The sequence below is a fragment of the Salmo salar genome, chromosome ssa03 (assembly GCF_905237065.1).
Source record: "Salmo salar chromosome ssa03, Ssal_v3.1, whole genome shotgun sequence".
Classification (NCBI taxonomy): Eukaryota; Metazoa; Chordata; class Actinopteri; order Salmoniformes; family Salmonidae; genus Salmo; species Salmo salar.
In genome coordinates, this window is record NC_059444.1 from 39750892 (window position 1) to 39771927 (window position 21036).

The following is a 21036-nucleotide window of genomic DNA, read 5'->3' on the forward strand; positions in this document are numbered from 1 at the left end:
CATTTACAGCTGTGAGTCTTTCTGGGTAAGTCTAAGAGCTTTGCCACCTGGATTGTACAGTATTTTCCCCATTCAAAAAAAATAATCACGAGAGCCATTTAGGTCTTGCCGTAGATTTAAGTTGATTCAAGTTAAAACTAGGACACCCAGGAACATTCAATGTCATCTTGGTAAGCAGCTCCAGTGTAGATTTGGCCTTGTGTTTTAGGTTACAGTCCTGCTGAAAGGTGAATTTGTCTCCCAGTGTCTGTTTGAAAGCAGACTGAACCAGGTTTTCCTTTAGGATTTGTACGTGCTTACCTATATTCCGTTTCTTTTTAGCCTAAAAAGGCCCCAAAAACTCAAGTCCTTGCCGACAACAAGCATACCCATAGATACAGCCACCACCATGCTTGAAAACATGGGAGTGTTACTCTGATGTAGTTTCCCCATAACATAACACTTTGTACTCGGCACAAAAAGTACATTTCTTTGCCACTTTTGCAATATTACTTTAGTGCCTTATTGCAAATAGGATCCATGTTTGGAATATTTAATTCTGTAGAGGCTTCTTTCCACTCATTTATTTTAAGCCATCCTCAGTTAACTCTGATCACCGTTTAAAAAAAACAAACCCACCACTGGCCTCATGGTGAAATTCCTCTTTGGTAACTTATTTAGGAAGGGTGCCTGTATCTTTGAAGCGACTGGATGTATTGATATGCCATCCAAAGTGTAAAATTACTAACTGCACCATGCTCAGGGTTATTTAATGTCAGCTTTTATTTTTACCCATCTACCAATAGGTGCCCTTTGCGAACCATAGGAAAACCTCCCTGGTCTTTCTGGTTGAAATTCACTGCTCAACTGAGGGACCTTACAGAAGATTTTTTTTACAATTATGTTAAACAGTATAGCACAGTGAGTCCATGCAACTTATTAAGCACATTCACTCCTGAACTTTAGGCTTGCCATTTAAAAAGAAAAAGTTGATTACTTGAGTCAAGACATTTCAGCTTTTCATTTTTAATACATTTTGTAAACATTGAGAAACAATTCCAATGACATTATGGGGCATTGTGTAGATCAGTGACAATCTCAACTTAATCCATTTTAAATTCAGGCTGTAACAAAATGTGGACAAAGTCCAGGGATGTGAATATTTTCTGAAGGCACTGTAGATAAATGTCAAAACCAAAACTTTTGGTGCCAACTGAAGATTGAGTTAAGAGTTCACTGCATGAGTGTATACATCTAAAGCCTCTACCTCTGACCAGGCATATTTTACACCTTAGGTCTGCTCATCCAGGGTAATGAAGCTCCCTGATGCCACACTTGATACTGCAGACTACAACAGCCAGACCGCTTTGACGGTCTGATAGGGGAATCTGACAGCGTGAGGGGTTGCCCTAAACACACCATTGAAGCAATGTTGATTGAGGTTGTAACTGTGGGCTTGTTTCTGACAGAGGCGAGTGACTAGGGCCAGTTCATACCAGGATCACCCGAGAGGATAGGTCGCTGACAAGGAAAGTACGTTTGTATACATGTGCTTGTTGAGGCTGCATGCGTGTCCACAGGCCACTGCATGTGTGTCTAGTCTGCAGTGCATGGGGGAGTGCTGGGTTGGTTCAGTGCCATGATTTTACAGAGCCAGCCAGCAAAGTCCACCACCTCTACCTCAGAGCGCTTGATAAACGTGTGGTTCTGAAACAAAGACATACATGGCTCAGTACAAAACTACATCAGCATGTAAAATATCTATCCTGTCCAATTCCCTGGTTATTATAAGTCAAGCAGTTGATAAGCACAAAACTCACCATCAGCATCTTCACGTCAGCCCGGTCTGTTGGGTTCTTGATGAGACTGAGGAAGCACAAGGAAGCCAGTAGTCATAGATCTAACAAAGCAGTGAGATCTAATGCTGAGGATCACTTTGGAAACAAGTGTTTGACTTTACACTCGTACCCATATACACAGGTTGAAAACTGCAGATTTGGGCTCTGATGTGTGCTTAAAATTGGAACAGTGGCTGTACAGGAACATGCTATAAATGGCAGCTCAGGCTCTGCACTTCAGTGCTGTAGGGGTTTGGCTGATTGCCTTTATGAACTTAAGCATCGTACGCGACAAGGAGTCGCCCCCATCGCTCCCACTAATTGGGCAACTCTTGATGTCCGAGTGAGGGAAATGCTGTAAATTAAGACTATGTATTTTGAAAGATGAGACGTTGAGGATAACTATCTTTGATGTCATGCAAGCAGGCCAACACCCTTAAGTCCAAATGTGCACTTCCCCATTTATTCCTGTATCAAACTCATGTCACATACAGTATCAACATCTTTGATATACAGTTGTAAGCTGACAGTGTCATACCGAGTGGTTCTGAACAGACTGAGCCTATCTATTGTAAAGAACTCGCTGCGGAACACGCAAGACTTATGCGCACCAAAATTACCATTGGTTCCTCTGAATTGCCTTGCGAAAGCCTAAAACTATTTTATAACTTAGCTGTGCACACTTGGAGTCCCCTTTCAAAAAAAAAATAATAATTCACACATGTTGCACCTACTCATACATGCTGCATTCCTATCATTGAATTTATCCAGAGTATTTGATTGTCATCAGCAAATCTGCCAAAAAGTATAATAAAATGTACAAAATCAAGTGTATTGTTTGGATTCACCGTTGTCCTCAACTTGTCTAATAACAGTCCAATACTCTACTGTTCCTTTTCAATTGCTATCATTCTTATGCATTTCATATTTCTGTAACAAAAATTTCAATTTAGCCCCATCCATATAGGCCAGTTCCCTCGAGTGTAAAGGGTTTAGCGCCATCCTCTGGGAATTTATTGTACATCTTGTTACCCAAATAAATGCAATTCAATCAATCAAGACATTGTATTCTTTAAATCATTCAGACTGCGGGAGACTCACCATCTAGTCACAAAGTCATGGAAATCAGAAGTGAATACGCCATGGGGCAGTTCGGGGGGAGGCTGGAACAAGATAATCAGAATAAAAACAAGCCCATCTATACACTATGCCTTGGATATAGAGTCAGTCATATCTTAGCGCCAGACGGTCTATTACAATAATTTTTATTATTCTATGCCATGAGGGGGTGGTATCCTCAGCAGTGCTCACCTCGTTGACAATGTAGTCCAGCAGCTCAAAGATGGCCATCTCAGGACCATGGCCTGCAAGACAGTGAAACATTACTGAGATCAATTGTACAAATAAGTTAATTCTAACCATCTGGAGGAGATACTCTGTGTTCTCACTGCTAGCATGTCTGCCCCCAGGGGATCTGGGTGAGGTGCTGCTGTGCATGTCTCCCTCAGCCCCATCCATGGGCTGTCCGAAGATGATCTCAAGCTCCTTGGTGTCAGGAGGGGGGATGGGGTACCGGCCGATAGACAGCTCCACCAGAGACAGGCCCATGCTCCACACGTCAGACTGAACAGAGAAGTGGGTGCCCTGCAATCGCTCCGGCTGTTGGTTAGAGACAGATAACTGGATTACACATAGGCTTACACACACACACAGAGAGAGAGGAGGTGTACACACCGACATGTAGGAGCGTGTTCCCACGAAGGAGTTGGCCATGGAGTCTATGAGCTGTCCACTCACGCCAAAGTCACACAGCTTGATCTCCCCACAAGAGTTCACCAGGATGTTAGAGGGCTTCACATCTGTGGGACAGATGGGATGTCAGTGAGTGTGGGCAACTACATACAAGACAGACAAAGGCAGAGCTAACAACACCAACTACAGTTATAGTAGGTAAATCAAACTGCATAACAAATCAACGTGTACCTCTGTGCATGATCTGATGTTCTTCTCGTAGATAGGCTAAACCTCTGAGAACCTGTGAAGATGAGGACAAAACATTTTGGGGTAAGTCTCAAAAAAAAAGAAATGGCACTAGAAAGCTGGCCATCTGACTGGCACCATCTTTAGGCTACATAGCTGGTTTGCTGGTACTCACAGCGATGCTGACTTTCCCTAGGATCTCCTCAGGGATCCTCTTGGCCTCCTTCAGCACCTGGTCCAGGGAGCCCCCATCCTGTAGGGAGAGAGATGAGCCACTCACAACCACCACATGTCAACAGTAGGGCAAGGTCTGAGTCTACCTGCATTACATTTGCAACTTCACCATCTCCCCCACTCCTACAAAATATTTTCCTTGCTCTTGAAAGGCACTCACCCCCCCATTCTCTCCCCCTCCCTCACCATGTGTTCCATGCAGATGCTAATTTCTTCGTCGCTGTAGAAGGCCCCGTAGAAACTAACGATGTAGGGCGAGTTACACTCATGTAGCAACTGAGGGAAGATAGAACACAGGGGAATAGACTTATTCTTTAGCTCAAATATTACTAAATTATTGATACATCCCAACAGTGACTAAAACATTTAACATTGTGGAATACTACATTTTTGTATTTGAAGTTGAATCACAAAAGCAGCACCTGTAGCTCTCTGATGATCTGGTTTCTGATGGCTGGCTTGATCTCCAGATGGATCAGCTGAGGAGGGAGGAGGGATGAATACAATACACAATCTAAACAGCTTTGTCTCATCACTAGTAGCCAATGCTGGTTTTGAATCAAATGGCCATCTAATTGTTTTATTGTAATGCGTTTCTTCAGTCCCTCCCCTTGGCCCAACCTGGGCTTGAACCAGTCACCCAACTAGCATCATTACCCATCACTACACATAAGCCGCAGCCCTTGCAGAGCAAGGGAAACTACTACTTCAAAGTCAGTGACATCAACGCTTGAAACACTAACTAGCCAGCCATTTCACTGGTTACACTAGCATGACAGATATCCAGTCTGAAAAAAATAAATAAAATGACCAACCCCTATACTCTAAATACATAAGGATCAGACAGGTGTAAGCAATTTGATAAGCTACAGGCAATTCCATGGAGACTCATTCACTTTAAAATGTATTCCAAACAAAAAACATTGATTTCAGTTTAACTAAACCATAGAACATTATGCACAAGGACTACTATAACATGTACTGGAAAAGCTTGCAAAGTTTGCTAACAGATTTACTGTAAAAGCTACCGACAAAGGTTAAAACTGAGGTAGCTTTTACAATAATTCTGTTACCAAACTTTACATCTGTTCAGTAATTTGTTTGTTACAGTAGTCCTTGTGCATAGAGTAAATGTCTATGTATTGCATAAATTGTTCAAAGTAATCATTGTGCATAGAGTTGTATGGTTTGTTAAACTTGGAAATCAAATGTTTAGCATACATTTTAAAGTGAAAATTCAGTCTCAGGTGCAACTCCACGGTAACGGAATAATGCCATCTAAACCACTGGTTGTCCAAGTGGACTTCCCCTCAATCTGATAACACTCTTAGATCTGGAAGGAATGGGAGGGTGTCACACTTGGTCCCATTCAGACAATTGTAACTAGGCGAGTTACTTATTTTTTGTGCAGTGAGAACCACTCAAGAGCCCCAGAAGCGAACCAAAACTGACACCATCTCGAGAGGTGGTCTGAGTTCAGGTCACTTGAATTCCACAGTTGATTTCCCTTTTTTAGGGCAATGTGAACACAAAGCTCCCCAGGTTGGCTTGTCATTATTCCCACAGCACACATTAGACAACTGCAACACCGTTTCCCCTGCCATAACCCCTGGAACCAAAACAGAGCTGTGAAGGGTCGCAAAAAACAACACTGTTTTTGGATATGATTAGCAAGTCAAGGTGCAGAAATTCCAAAATGTGGAGTGTTTTGATTATTTGTTTGCAATATGTGAACTATAGGCTAAGACAGCTTCAAACTGTTTATTCGATTGAATAGTGTGAGAAGACATGGTGAGAATCACAACAGTGAATTAGCTATTATTTTACCGCATGGTTCAATTTAAAGACAGATCAGTTATTTGAAAGAATACTATATGTGAAGAACACCCTAAGAAAAAAGGTGGGGGGGTGACTTCATACTGGCAACGGAATTCACACCACTCACCTTTCTGGCCATGACCAGGCCTGAGGGTTTGTGGCACACCTTGTTGACCACACCTCCGTTGCCAGCGCCCAGCTCACAGATGTGGTGGAAGTCATCGTCTTTCAGCTCGCGCACTTTGGCTTTCTGGGTCAGGAAAGCCTCCAAGCGCTTCTTCTGCTGCTCATCTAGATCCATCTCTTCCAGCTTCTTCTGTAGGGCCTCCAGGTTAGCGCTGAGGGAGGGATGGAGGATGAATTAGCTCACGGATAAGACTTTGAAAGTAGAGGGGGACTTGAAGTGCATCTGTTGAACAGTAGCCAGCTGGCTAAGCAATTACACTTACTGAGGAAGCAGTGATGGTTGTAGAGGTCGACAATACTCCCTCACCACTAGTGGGAGTGATGTTTAGGTGCACTGGTCTATTGGGGGCCATGTTTTGGAGAATAATTTGATCGCTAAATAAAGCTTATTGATCCCAAATTGCTGTCTACAGAAGTGTGACTTAATGCAGCTGGCAGATCAAACAATCCAAAAGCCACCTGACTGCCTAGCTATCAAACTAGCCTGTGCATCTATCAAATCAAAACAGGTGACAAGGTGGTTAGCTAGCTAAGCTGTCTGTTATCTGGTCTAACTCAAGCTAATTTGTTAACTTAAGATGGCTGGATAAATTAGCATACAGGCACTAGCTAGCAAGCTAACATTACGGTAACAAAGCAATAACTAGTAAGACATGTAACGTTAGCTAACTACGTTGTAAATAGTTGTCCAGATTGGGGGTAAAAAAATAAATCAGCTACCAACACAAGCTCAAATGTATATGGACCACAGGCACATTTCATACCAAATGCTTTAGCTATTCAAGTTAACTAGCCAAAACAGTCTAGGCCTAGAACGTCCAGAAGGTGAGGACTGTAGGAACCAATAAATTACATTCCTGCTGGGGGCTCTGTACACCAGATGGGGGGGAGGCACAGCTAAATTTGGCCAGGGTTGCCAGGTCCTAATAAAACTACAACACAATTGCCACTTAACCTGCTCAAAGGTAAAAGTAGCAGTTGCAACATTTATACAATAAACACTTTCTACTTAAGCCTTAATTGGCGCGATAAAGTTCTGTAATGAAATTAGAAAAATTCGGTTCAAAATACTTCTTGCAAACTATGACAAACGAATTTGAATGTTGCAAGAGAAAATAATACTCCCTTAAAAAAGGCACAAGGGGTTATGGTATGTGGCCAATATACTGTACCAGGGCTAAGGGCTGCCCTTAAGTATGATGTAAGAGTGCCTGGATGCAGCTGTTAGCCATGGTTTATCGGCCATATACCACAAACCATGGGGTGCCTTATTGCTGTTCAGTGGCGACCCGTCATTCAGGGCAGGTGAGGCAGTGTCACATCAAGGTAAAATATCAATGACTTAATAAAGCCTCCATACAAACATGGTCTCTTTGCTTTCTTGAGGAAGGCAGCTCCAAAATGCATGAGTTTCATCCTAGCTCAATGCTTTGTGGTGGGGCAGCCAGAGGAAAACAGAGTAGGGGTTGGTAATGTTCTCTAGTTGCACCGTGATTGTCTCAGTTCTCACTCATGGGGACACTACATCACTGCCAAATCTAAGAGTAGAGCTCGAAAATTCAAGCCCCTTGGGTGCAGCCATAGAGTTACATTAAAGGTGCCCATCCAAGGCCATTGGCCACAGATTTGATGAAATTCTACAGTAGCTTTGATTGATCATGTCAACATCTTACTTTCAAAGTCTTAGCTAGCAGTCATGAATCAAGTCGACAACCTACTAGCAAATATTTTAATCTTAAAGAGAAAATAAATTATAGATAACATAGTGGTGCTAATCAGCCATAAATTACACAATTTGGAAATCGCATATTCAACAATGAGTGGTTTAAAAAGGAATCAGTGGCTAACTGCAAGCATTGCAAAGCAATCACTAGCTTGCTATTCAGTGGAGTGTGGTCCCAATTCTCAGTTTAAGGTTCTTTTCCAAGATTAAAATTATAAACATTGGCCATGCTGTCATTCCAGCATGACTTCTGCCGTGGTCAAAACTGTTACCTCAGAGCTGGGAAATCTGACTTCAGTGAGTTCAAGACAACTGGGAAACCAAGAAAAAAAAGCGCCGACTGGGAAAATGTTTTGAACGGTCATCAAACTCAGAATTCTAAGTAATGAGCACACCTCTTTCTAGAGATACAACCTGAAGATTGCTGAAGTCATGGTTCAACCTTGTGTCCCCCTCCCAGTTGTCCTGAAAGCACCATAAATCCAGACTTTAATGACAAAGTTTGCCGACGAAGGACCACCGCACAAGGTGAGTCCAAAAATGCATTGTATGCTGCATAAATGTAATATGCCAGGGAGGTATGTATACTGTAGCTAAGAAAGTATTAGTGTATGTTGTGTTAGTAGCCCATGTGCCTCACCCTAATAACTTGGTCTATTTTCCAGTCCTGTTCTGACTTGGTGGTGCACATGTAGCCTATAACCCGTTTTAGAGAAACAGTCATTGACCATTGTAAGAGCTTTCATTGTCTGCTTATATGCCCCATTTATTTATCCTATGGTTCTGACTTGGTGTACAGGGAGAACACTAATGGCCCATATTCCGAATTCTGTCGCTGTGCATTTCAAAAGTGCTTAACAGTTGACTATGTCCGTCCTAGCGCGCTCATTAAGGTCTTAATCAAAATTATGGATTGCCGCATCCACTTGTCCCCTTACGCCATAGTTTTGTTCATCTCAATTCATAGGAGAAAACACATTTGTCTAAGCAAGTCAAAAAAAAATAATTTGAACATAGCTGATTTGGCAAAGGCAGTAAATGAGGCTGAATGAACTGTTGTTTCGCTGCCAGACAAGGCTCTGCTAATAGCCAGGTGTCGCAGTTGTAAGGTGTTAGGACTGCTGTTGGTACAGCTTTATGTTGGCCCTAACAGTTTGTGGAGACAGTTAGTGCAATTCATGTATTGTGTAGTGACTTTGCTGGCATGCATCCCCCCACATTTGGGGTTTGCCCAACCAAGATTTACATGCTAAAATTGCCACTTGCTATTAAACTGGTTACAAACATAATTAGAACAGTAAAAAAAGAAATACCAGGGGAACAAGGTCTGGAACCACAGCTTTCAGCATTCAGGGCTGGAACTCGGTTTATATTTAAGCAATAAAGGCACGGGGGGGGTATTGGCCATATCAGACACCCAATGTGCCTTATTGCTATTATAAAGTGGTTACCAACGTAATTAGAGCAGTAAAAATGTCATACCGTCTGATATACCACAGCTGTCAGCCAATCAGCATTCAGGGCTTGAACCACCCAGTATAGAATTGTGAGTAAATCCCCTTTGCTCATGTGTATAACTAACCTATAGATAGACAGGAGAGTGAGTAATGAAAGTTGGACAGAGGATCATGAAATCTGATCAGGAAACACTAGAACTTTAAAAAATGTTTGCCTATTTTCTGGCCATTCTGCCATTGTGCCAGATGTTGACTACAAAAGAGTATAAAAAAAAGGGTGCAGCCATAGGCCCACCCAGATGATCCTACAAGTGAAGAAGCCAGATGTGGAGGTCCTGTGGTTAGGAGGCTGTTTGGATGTACTGCCAAATTCTCTAAAACGATGTTGAGGTAGCTTATGATTGAGACGAACATTAAATTCTGGCAACAGCTCTGGTGGACATTAAAATGTGCAGTTGTCACAACAAAGTGTCCTTGTCCCAGCACAAGGTGCACCTGTGTAATGATGCTGTTTAATCAGCTTCTTGATATGCCACACCTACCAGGTGGATGGAATATCTTGGCAAAGCAGAAATGCAGGGGGTATAAACACACTTCTGCACAAAATTTGAGAGAAATAAGCTTGGGCTCATGACTACACTGTTTGAGTGTGTCAACCGCTCCAGAATTGTAAATCTTATAATAAAATAAGTTGTAGACTGTAGATTCAACCTTTGATTAGAATTTCCAAGACAGGGCTACAAAATGGAAACCCAGCCGTGAGCTTCCCAGTGACGCAAGCCTACCAGACGAGCTACATGCCTTCTATGCTCGTGTAGAGGCAAGCAACACTGAACCATGCATGAGAGCACCAGCTGTTCCGGACAACTGTGATAACGGTCTTGCTCACATCTGCTACAGAGTTAACATTAACAAGGCCGCAGGGCCAGACGGATTACCAGGATGTGTACTCTGGCAAGTGTCTTCACTGACATTCTCAACCTCTCCCTGACCGAGTCTATTATACCTACGTTTCAAGCAGACAACCATGTTACCTTTGCTTTCTTGGGCACAGGGACTCTGCCTAAATGACTACTGCCCCATAGCAGTCAAGTCTGTAGCCATGAAGTGCTTTGAAAGGTGAGTCATAGCTCACATCAACACCCCAATTTGCATACAGCCCCAACAATCTCAATTGCACTCAACATTGCCCTTTCCCACCTGGACAAAAAACACCTACACTTCCATTCAAAAGTTTGGGGTCACTTAGAAATGTCATTGTTTTTTTAAAGAACCCCCCCCCACCACATTTGACCATTAAAATATCAAATTGATCAGAAACAGTGTAGACATTGAATGTAAATGACTACTGGAGCTGGAAACAGATTTTGTTATGGAATATCTACATCGGAGTGATGGTTGCTGATAAGGGCCCTGTGTTCTAATGGCACGTTGTGTTAACTAAGCCAAGTTTATCATTTTAAAAAGGCTAATTGATAATTAGAAAACCCTTTTGCAATTATGCTAGCACAGCTGAAAACTGTTGTTCTGATTAAAGAAGAAATAAAACTGGCCTTTAGACTAGTTGAGTATCTGGAGCATGGAAATTTATGGGTTTGATTACAGGCTCAAAATTGCCAGAAACAAATAACTTTCTTCTGAAATGCATCAGTCTATTCTTGTTCTGAGAAATGAATGATATTCCATGCAAGAAATTGAAGACCCCATTCAATGCCGTGTACTACTCCCGTCACAGAACAGCACCAACTGGCTCTAGCCAGAATAGAAAGAGTGGGAGGCCCCGGTGCACAACTGAGCAAGATGACAAGTACATTAGTTTCTAGTTTGAGAAACAGACACCTCAAGTCCTCAATTGGAAACTTCATTAAGTAGTACCCGCAAAACACCAGTCTCAACAGTGAAGAGGCGACTCCGGGATGCTGGCCTTCTAGGCAGAGTTGAAGAAAGCCACATCTCAGACTGGCCAATAAAAATAAAAGATTAAGCTGGGCAAGATAGACACTGGACAGGAAGATTGGGAAAGAAAAAAAAGTTATGACAGACAAATCAAAGAAGATTCGTGAGATGCAGAAAAAAAAGGAGTGCTTGACACCATCTGTCAAGTATGGAGGCAATATGGTCTGGGGGTGCTTTGGTGGTGGTAATGTGGGAGATTTGAAAAGGGTAAAAGGGATCTTGGAGGAAGGCTAACGCCATACCCAATAGACGTCGCTTAATTGGAGCCAATTTCCTCCTACAACAGGACAATGATCCAAAGCACAGTGCCAAACTATGCAAGAACTATTAAAGGAAGAAGCAGTCAGCTGGTATTTGTCTATAATGGAGTGGCCAGCAGTCACTGGATCTCAACCCTATTGAGCTACTGTGGGACCAGCTTTGACTGAATGGTACGTATGAAGTGCCCATCAAGCCAATCCAACTTGTGGAAGGTGCTTCAGGAAGCATGGGGTGATCTCTTCAGATTACCTCAAGTTGACAAGAATGCCAAAGGTCTGCAAGGCTGTAATAGCTGCAAATGGAGGATTCTTTGACGAAAGAAAAGTTAAGGAGAATTCTTATTTATAACCTTGCAAATGTCTTGACTATTTCCTTTTCATTATGCAACTCATGTTTATGGAAAACAAGGCCATTAAGTGACAACTTTTGAACGGTAGTGAGAGAATGCCGTTTATTGACTAAAACTCAGTATTCAACACAAAGCTAAGGACCCTGGGACTAAAGACCTCCTTCAACTGGATCCTGGACTTCCTGACGGGTTGCCCCCAGGTGGTAAGAGTAGGCAAAAACACATCTGCCATGCTGAACCCCTCAGGGGTGCGTGCTTAGTCCCCTCCTGTACTACCACTATTGCGTGGCCAAGCACAACATCACCATTAAGTTTGCTGATGACAGTGGTAGGCCCGATCACCAACAACAATGAGACAGCCTATAGGGAGGTCAGAGACCTGGCAGTGTGGTGCCAGGACAACAACAACCTCTCCCTCAACTGGAGCAAGACAAAGGAGCTGATCATGGACTATAGGAAAAGGAGGGCCAAACAGTCCCCCATTAATATTGATGGGGCCATAGTGGAGCGGGTTGAGAGTTGTGATGTGGACCTCAAAGCACCAACAAACTATCATGGTCCAAACAAACCAAAAGTTGTGGAGAGGGCACAACAACCTTTCCCCCCCTCCCCTAACCCTCAGGAGACTGAAAATATTTGGGATGGGTCCTCAGATTCTACAGCTGCACCATCCTGACCGGTTGCGTCACCACCTGGTATAGCAACTGCTTGGCATCCGACCATAAAGCACTACAGAGGGTAGTCCGTACGGCCCAGTACATCACTGGGGCCAAGCTTCCTGCCATCCAGGACACACAGCAGTATCAAAGGCCCCCCACAAAAATTGTCATCCAGTCACCCAAGTCAGACTTCTCTGCTACCACACCGCAAGCGGTACCGGAGTGCCATGTCTAGGTCCAGAAGGCTCCGTAACAGCTTAAACTCTCAAGCCATAAGACTGCTGAACAAAGCAAATCACCACCTGGATGAGTTACATTGAACACCCCCCCCCATTTTTACACTGCTGTTTATTATCTATACAGTCACTTCACACCTACCTTCATGTACAAATTACCTCAACTAAACTGTACCCCCACACATTGACTGGGTCCCTTGACCCCTGTATATAGCCTCATTATTTTATTGTGTTACTTAAATTTTAGACTCCATTGTTGGTTAAGTAAGCATTTTACAAATACAATTTGACATCCGCACTGAGCTAAAGGATAAAGCTGCCATTTAAGGAGCGGGACACTAATCCGGACGCTTAAGAAATCCCGCTACGACCACTGAAGAACCAGCAAACAGGCAAAGCGCAAATACAGGACTAACAGAAACCTACTGCGCCAGCTCTGACACTCAATGGGTCTGTAGTGAATATCACCAAGGAATTAATATGGTCCACACGCACTGTTGTGCCCTCTAAACAACAACTCACCCCCCAGGATGCTGACAATTTGGCCTGGGATCTGAGCTTCAACATTTCTACAGCTGCACCACTACCTGGTATGGCAACTGCAAGGCACCCGGCAGCAAGACACTACAGAGGGTGGTGAGTACGGCCCTGTACATCACTGGAATTGAGCTCCCTGCCATCCAGGACCTCTACCAGGCAGTGTCAGAGGATGTAACAGTGTAGGTTCCGTCCCCCTCTTCGCCCGAACCCGGGCTCGAACCAGGGACCCTTGCACACATCAACAACTGACACCCCATGAAGCATCGTTACCCATCGCGCCACAAAAGCCGCGGCCCTTGCAAAGCAAGGGGAAACCCTACTTCAAGTCTCAGAGTGAGTGACATCACTGATTGAAATGCTATTAGCGCGCACCACCGCTAACTAACTAGCCATTTCACATCGGTTACACCATCCAGGACCTCTATACCAGGCAGTGTCAGAGGAAGGCCCCAAAAATTGTTAAGGACTCAAACTACCCAAGCCATACTGTTCTCTGCTACCGCATGGCAAGCGGTACCAGTGCAGCAAGTCTGGAACCAACAGGACCCTGAACTGCTTCTATCGCAAGCCATAAGACTGCTAAATAGCTACTTGCATTGACCCATTTTAGCACTGACTCTCCACACACTAATACAGTACACCCATAAACACACGAGCACACTACCTCCTATCATCTATCCTGTTGCCTAGTCACTTTACCCATACGTACATAGCTACCTCAATTACTTTGTATCCCTTCACATATACTCAGTACTCCCGGTATATAGCCATGTTATTTTTAGTCGTTATTCACCATTCATTCCTCGTGTCGCCATTTGATTTTTTTATCTTTATATTTAACTTTGTTAGAAGAGGACCTGTAAGTAAGCATTTCACTGTTAGTCTACACCTGTTTACATGGCACAAAATGGTGGGTTGGACCTCACTTTATATGCACAGAAAGCTACATTTTGTGTATTTATCTACAAAGCCGTTTTGGTTAAAACGCCCTCTTTACCTCTTGTCTGGTCTCTTTCACCACCAGCAGTTACCATACCCAGTCTGCTGGGTGGTTGCTACAAAGTCCAATACATTCACAGTATTAGGTTAGACTGCCTTCTCTTGTGCACCAGAGGCATGGAATAGTCTACAATCCATGCGTCATCCTAGATATGTTAGGGTCAACTGAATGAATTTAAAATATTGATGGGAGACAGTAAATGCTTCTTTTTTTAATTAATAGGCTGGATCAAGATGTTGCTGCCTTCTAGGCCAAGTCTCCCTCAAAAGACTCAATGGGCTTTGTGGCAACTAAAAATGTGACATAAGATTTGATTGGAGGTACAACTAAAATGACAGTGGCCGTGTTCCTCTGCCCAGGTGTTGCTTACCCATGCTTATTTAGTCACATGCACTGGCTTACAAATGTAGTTGGTGTACAGTGCCCTCCATAATTATTGGGACAGTGAAGCATTTCGTTTTGCTATATAATCCAAACTGACTGAGGTTTAAGTGCCGACTCAGCTTTAATTCCTGTATGTCAGGTCAACCGTTCAGAAATTACGACACTTTGTAGATTTTAGGGGAGCAGAAGTATTGGGACAAATTCACAAGTATTAAAAAAGTTAAATATTTGATCCCATATTCATAGCAGGCAATGACTACATCAAGCTTGCGACTCTACACATTTGTTGGATGCATTTGCTGTTTATTTTGGTTGCGTTTCAGATTTGATGCCCAATAGAAGTCAAATGGTAAGTGTGTCATTTGAGTCACTGTTTCTAAAGACTTCTACAGTATTGTGTATGCTACCATGATTACGGATCATCTTGAATGAATCGTGAATGGAGAAAGTCAAAACGCACAAATATCATAACCAGTGCCAACTTTAGCATGTAAATCTTGGTGGGGCAAACTCAATTTTTAGATGCATGCTAGCAAACATTAAATTGCACTATAACAGCGACAAGCAGTGCCCACAAACTGTTAGGGCCTCTTTCCAGCACAATAGAGTGAGCAGGGGCGGAAATCCCGGGGGGGGGGACACACACGACCCCCCCCATCCTGGGAAAAATATGATTTGTCCCCCCAATATATTACTGAAACAACTATGTAATTTAAATAATATGCAATGAAAGCAATTGTGCTGATTATACACTTAATAGCGCTTTTAAGTTTCAAAAGATTGCGACCCCCCCACCCTTTGCCTCACAATGGTTTGATCCACTGCCAGTTCCTTAGTTGACAAGGTAACAGAGGGGTCGTATCTACTGTCTGAAAGGCACTCAATGAACGTAACTGACGTGAGGTTAATCCAGTCAATCGCGCACACACACTAGCTGAATATGCAGAGCTAGCGTGCAAATATTAACTATTAAGCTAGCTAGTACCTATTCCATTTATGTGGCCTCGTCAAAGATGGAATCTTTGCTATCGTCAATTTATTCCAAGATCAGCATGCAGATTATGTAAGTTAGTGCTTCAAAGTCCCTGTGATAAGGTTAGCAATAAACTGAAGTCCAAACTGAACTACACTCTACCATTGTCTTAAATATATTTAATGGTCTCGTTACAAAAGCTAAATTGTCGCAAGGGAACTTTTATTTATTCATTTTATTTCACCCGGGTAGCAAAGATTATAGCAAACACCACTGAAATGGAATTGGTGCTTGCTAGCTTTGCAAATTCAGCTATTGTTGGAAGCCAGCCAATATGAAACAAACTAAAATTACTAAAGGTTACAGCATATGTTGTGTAAATGGTGATCTCATACAGCTGTCAACTCTTGTCATTTTAATCCGTTTCACATTTGCTAGCTACCTTTTAGATCAAAGCCCAAATAGAATGATAAAAGATATGATAGAAGCCCATCTACTGTAAATAACCTACACACTGTGTAGCCAGCCAGGTAGAAAAATAAAAGACGGACATCAGAGTATTTTTCAGTACACCAAAACGCAAAGAACCCTACTAGCCTAATATCTCAAAGACTAGTTGATAAAATGTTCATAAGAAAGAAATGCAATTCTAATGGAAATGTTTCACAATGATGTCATTAGGCAGAGCAGGCAACAGATGGCACACAGACAGCAGAGTTGGGGACAGATATGCAGGGACAGACTGGCAGAGACAGGGAGTCTCAGGTAAGTTTGTTGAGTCTTTGTTTGGCAACATTATGAAAGGTTCTCCATTTTTTTTGACTTGTAAAATAGGAACATATAATTGGAAAATGCCATGGATACCCCCCCTCTCAACTTAAACTGGTGACTGAACTAAGATTTGTTAAAGGCAATGGTATTGCTGTTGTGAAGTTTTGGGTACCGGTAGTTAGGAGTACGGCAAACACCTTATTTCTTTGGTTCCTCAATATACATTTACCATATTACAATGTAGGCTATGTGTTACAGCACTACTTTTGGTGTCCCCCTCAGGAATTGCTCTTGAGAAAATTTCATGTAATTGTCCCCTCCAAAGTTGATATCATATTTTCGCCCCTGAGAGTGAGTCCCTACAACCGCTACAACTGGCTACCAGCGGAGTCTTGTCTGGCAGCGAAACAGTTCATTCAGCTTCGTTTACTTCCTTAAAAAAAATAAAGACATAGCTGACTTAGACAAATGTGGTTTCCTGACAAATGAGATGAACAAACGATGGCATAAGGGAGCGATGAGCAGATGAGGCATTCCGTAATTTCGATTAGGACATTAATGAGCGAGCGACGACAGACGTAGTCAATATGACTGTTCAGCACTTTTTAAACGTACAGCGACAGAATGCAGAACATGGCCTGCTCTTAAAGTAGTTTCCCTGTACACCAGGCCAGAACCGTAGGATAAATAAGTGAAAGCTCTTACAATATCAGATGACATTTCTCAAAAACAGGTTATAGGCAGCGCCACCAAGTCAGAACAGTGACATTAAGCAAAATTAAGTGAAAAGAGACCAAATTATTAGGGTGAGGCACATGGACTACTAACAGCTTACACACTTATGTATACTGTAGTTAAGAAAGTATTACTATTTATGTAGTAGCATACAAGAGATTTTTTGGACTCACCTTGGCTTGTGCTCACTTAAACATGAAGGTGGCGCGGCAGTCCTTTGTCAAAGTCAAAATCCAGAGAATGCCATGGTGGGAACTCAAAATAAAGACAGCCACGCCATTGAATAGCAGGCTACTGGTTGCTTTGAGTTAGCCACCGATTCCTTGCAAACAACTCATTGTTGAATTTGCGATTTCTAACTTGCTGTAATCTTTGACCAATGAGCACCGATACATTTGTGATTTCTCTTCATATGACAATTAAAAGGATTTGCCAGTCGATTGTCAATATGATTCATGATGACCGCTACCTAAGACTTTGAAAGTATGATTGACATGATCAGTTCAATCAAAGCTACTGTAGATAAAATCACGTTCTGTGGCCAATGACCGAGCCTTCTTAATATAACTATATAGCAGGACCCAAAGGGCTGATACTTTGGATGCCCCCCCCCCCCGAATCCTTTTTTTTAAATTAACAAATAAAGGAATAGTCACATGCAAACATATTTTGGATGTCCATCCTTACTAAGGCTTAAACTTGGCATGACTTAGTGTCCATGAGTGACAAAAACACTGAGCCAATCACCGCGCAATGCTCCTATTTTTGCTGGCTCGCGCCACCACCGAAAGCACTAAACTAGGCTGAAACACCTGCATTTGGGAGCTGCCTTAAATACATTTATTGCAAAAAATGTGGGGCTCTGCCCCACCTGCATTAAATGAGGGGTCTCTACTGATCATAACCAAGACATGCTAACCTCTCACCATTACAGTAACAGGGGAAGTTATTTGTGCATCTAACTCACTTTTCTGGAAAATACCACTGAAAAGGGCACTTGAGACTGGTTGGGCAAAGGGGCATGTGCTCTGCATAGGTAGAGCCCTATCTGTGAAAGCCTAGTGAAATGAATTGCCATGTGTCCCATCTGTGCTTGGGGATAAAAATAACATTTCACCCAAGATAAACTAGTAGTGTTATTAAAAGTCTTGAAACATTTGGTAAAATTCACAAAAACCTATCATTTCTGTTCTGAGTGTTAATAAAACCTCCCAGGAAAAGTTAAGGAACCAGAGCAAAATGTTATCAGAAGCTCCTCGCAACCTATAAATGAATGTTCCCAGAAGTCAACATTTTCACTTGTTCTCAGAATGTTTAAAAAAAACATTTCTTTAACAGTTAGGAAAGGTATGGCTTCATTGCCACAACCAATGTTCCCACAACTTCCAAGGAAACAAGATGTGCTAGCTGGGTTCTGCCTTTTCAAAATCATATGGCACACGACATTAGCAATATGGCACTAACTTTGACCATAAATGTCTATAGAAGTTGACCTCCACTTACCGGTTCATGACAACCCCTGACAAATATTACAATGACATGTAGATAAATTAGTACCATGGTTCAATGTCTCATTTATGACCTACCATGTGATAATCTGGACTTCACAATCCATGGTGTCCAGAAGCAGAAGACAGGCCAGCGGAGAAGAGGCTGATTATCCCAAAAAGTATGTATGGCAGGATTGTGTTGTAAACTCCTGAAAACAGAAAGATCAAGTTATTTACAGATGTAGGATCTTAAATTTGAGCCAGTTTGCTATAGCAGGAAAATAATCCTGCAGCAACAGGAAATGTGAATTATTAGTGCCTTCAAAAAGTATTCATAACCCTTGACTTATTCCACATTTGTGTGCCTTAAATCAAAATGGAATTAGTAAAACATTTCTACACACAATACCCAATAAAGTGACATGATTTGAAATTTATTGACAATGAAATACAGAAACCTAGTTTACAAAGTATTCACACCAATGAGTCAATACTTTGTATAAGCACCTTTGGTGGTGATTACAGCTTTGAGTTGTGTCTTAGGTATGTCTATCAGCTTTGCACATCTGGATTTGGGGCATTTCTCCTATTCTTCGCTGCAGATTCTCAATCTCTTAAATTAGATGAGGAGCTGCAGTGAACAGCAACCTTCAAGTCTTTCCACAGATTTACAATGGGATTCAAGTCTGGGCTTTGACTGGGCCACTCAAGAAGAACTTTCACATTCTTGTTCTGAAGCCATTCCAGCATTGCTTTGGCTGTATGCTTGGAGTCATTGTTCTGTTGGAACATACATAAGGTAGTTTGCAGTCTGAAACAGGTTGTCACAGATTTGCTTGTATTTGGCTTCATTCTTTGTTCCCTCTATCCTTACCAGTCTCCCAGTTCCAGTCTCTGAAAAGCATCCCACATACCATGCCACCACCACCATGCTTCAAAGTAGGGATGATGTTAGATGGGTGATGAGTTGTGCCTGGTTTTCTCCAGACATAGCACTTTGTATTCAGGCCAAAAAGTTTCATTTGTCTCTTCAGACGACAGAATACTTTTCCTTACGCTCGCAGTCTTTAACATGCCTTTTTGCAAACTCCAGGCATGCGGCCATGTGCCTTTTGCTCAGGAATAGCTACCATGTGTCCACTCTCCCATAAATCCCAGACTGGTGATGTGCTGAGACACATCCTTTTCGCAGGTTCATCCATCTCAGACAAGAAACTTCATAGTTCTGTCTGTGGTCATCGGGTTCTTGGTCACATCCCCGACCAAGGTCCTTCTTGCCCGGTTGCCCAGTTTGGGTTGGACGGCAAGCTATAGGCAGTCTGGGTAGTACCACATTTGTTACATTTTCCAATGATGGGGACCACTGTGCTGTTGGAAACATTCAACACTCTAGAAATTGTTTTATATCCTTACCCAGATACATCCCTCATCACAATTCTATCTCAGCACTCTACTTACAGTTCCTCAGACTTCATGGTCTAGTTTCCTCTCTGACGTGCACTGTCAACTCTGGGACCTTATAAAGACAGGTGTGTTTCGTTCTAAATCATGTCCAAACAATTGAATTGGCTACAGGTGGACTCCAATCAAGTTGTAGCGACATCTCAAGGATAATCAAAAGGAAATGGATGCACCCAAGCTCAATTTGGAGTGTCATAGCAAAGGTTTTTGATTTGAGTCTTACTGGGGTCCGACTCATAACGAAAAAGACCTTACAGACAAAAAAAACTACAATTGACATACATTAACATGAGGTGTGTGTGTGCATCTATCAGTCACATACAAGTCAGTACATACACACAACAAGTAGGTCACATGGGGTAAAGCTGTTGTGCCATGAACTGTTGCTTTTTATATGTAAATGAAATATTTCTGAATTTAATTTTCAATATATTTGCAAAGATTTCTATAAACATGTTTTCATGTTGGGGTATTGTGTGTAGATGGGTGAGAAACATGTAATACATTCTGAATTCAGGCTGTAACACAAAACGTGAAACAAGTCATGGGGTATGAGTACTTTCTGAAGACACTATGTGGATTATAATTAATGGACATTGTTGTAAGCGTTGATACATTTTTTGTAAGGGAAAATGAAGTCTAAAATTTCAAAGTGGAAATTACAAACTTCAGAAGCCTTTTTAAACCTCAAATACACTACAAGTTTTACATTTCCTGCATTGCAGGGAGATCAAATTAAGATCCTACATATGTATATTCAATCATAATGGCACAGAACATCGTAGATCTGGGTTCATGCATACTATACTGAATAAAAATATAAACACAACCTGCAAAAATGTCAACGTTTTTACTGAGTCACAGTTCATTGAAGGAAATAAGTAATTTGAAATAAATAAATTAGACCCTAAATCTATGGATTTCACATGGCAGCCATGGGTGGGCCTTGCAGGCCATACCCCCCCCCCCCAATTGGCAGTCAGGCCCACCCACTGGAGACCCAGGC

General features: G+C 42.2%; 1 protein-coding gene across 2 annotated transcripts; it reads right to left on the reverse strand.

Annotated features, from left to right (window-relative positions):
- Positions 1-1011: 1011 nt before the first annotated feature.
- On the reverse strand, positions 1012-20132 carry LOC106600441 (dual specificity mitogen-activated protein kinase kinase 2). Of its 2 annotated transcripts, XM_014191798.2 has the most exons (13): positions 20028-20132; positions 18666-18778; positions 5977-6187; positions 4454-4510; positions 4218-4307; positions 3973-4050; positions 3801-3852; positions 3552-3676; positions 3266-3476; positions 3129-3181; positions 2919-2980; positions 1800-1845; positions 1012-1686 (listed from the first exon to the last, which is right to left on the reverse strand). In XM_014191798.2, exons 2-13 carry the CDS (start codon positions 18692-18694, stop codon positions 1576-1578), a joined length of 1125 nt encoding a protein of 374 aa, XP_014047273.1. In that variant the 5' UTR covers positions 18695-18778; positions 20028-20132; the 3' UTR covers positions 1012-1575. The 2 variants fall into 2 exon arrangements, with proteins under 2 accessions (XP_014047273.1, XP_045570799.1); XM_045714843.1 differs by lacking the exons at positions 18666-18778; positions 20028-20132 and adding an exon at positions 17253-17500.
- Between the last annotated feature and the right edge of the window lie 904 nt (positions 20133-21036).

Excerpts from the sequence above, each read along its gene's own strand:
- LOC106600441 (XM_014191798.2), bottom strand. The coding sequence starts at position 18,694 with ATGGATTGTGAAGTCCAGATTATCACATG. Across the intron at positions 4,051-4,217 it reads GCATCTGCATGGAACACATG|GATGGGGGCTCCCTGGACCA; the intron begins GTGAGGGAGGGG and ends CTCTCCCTACAG. Across the intron at positions 3,853-3,972 it reads TAGGGAAAGTCAGCATCGCT|GTTCTCAGAGGTTTAGCCTA; the intron begins GTGAGTACCAGC and ends TCATCTTCACAG.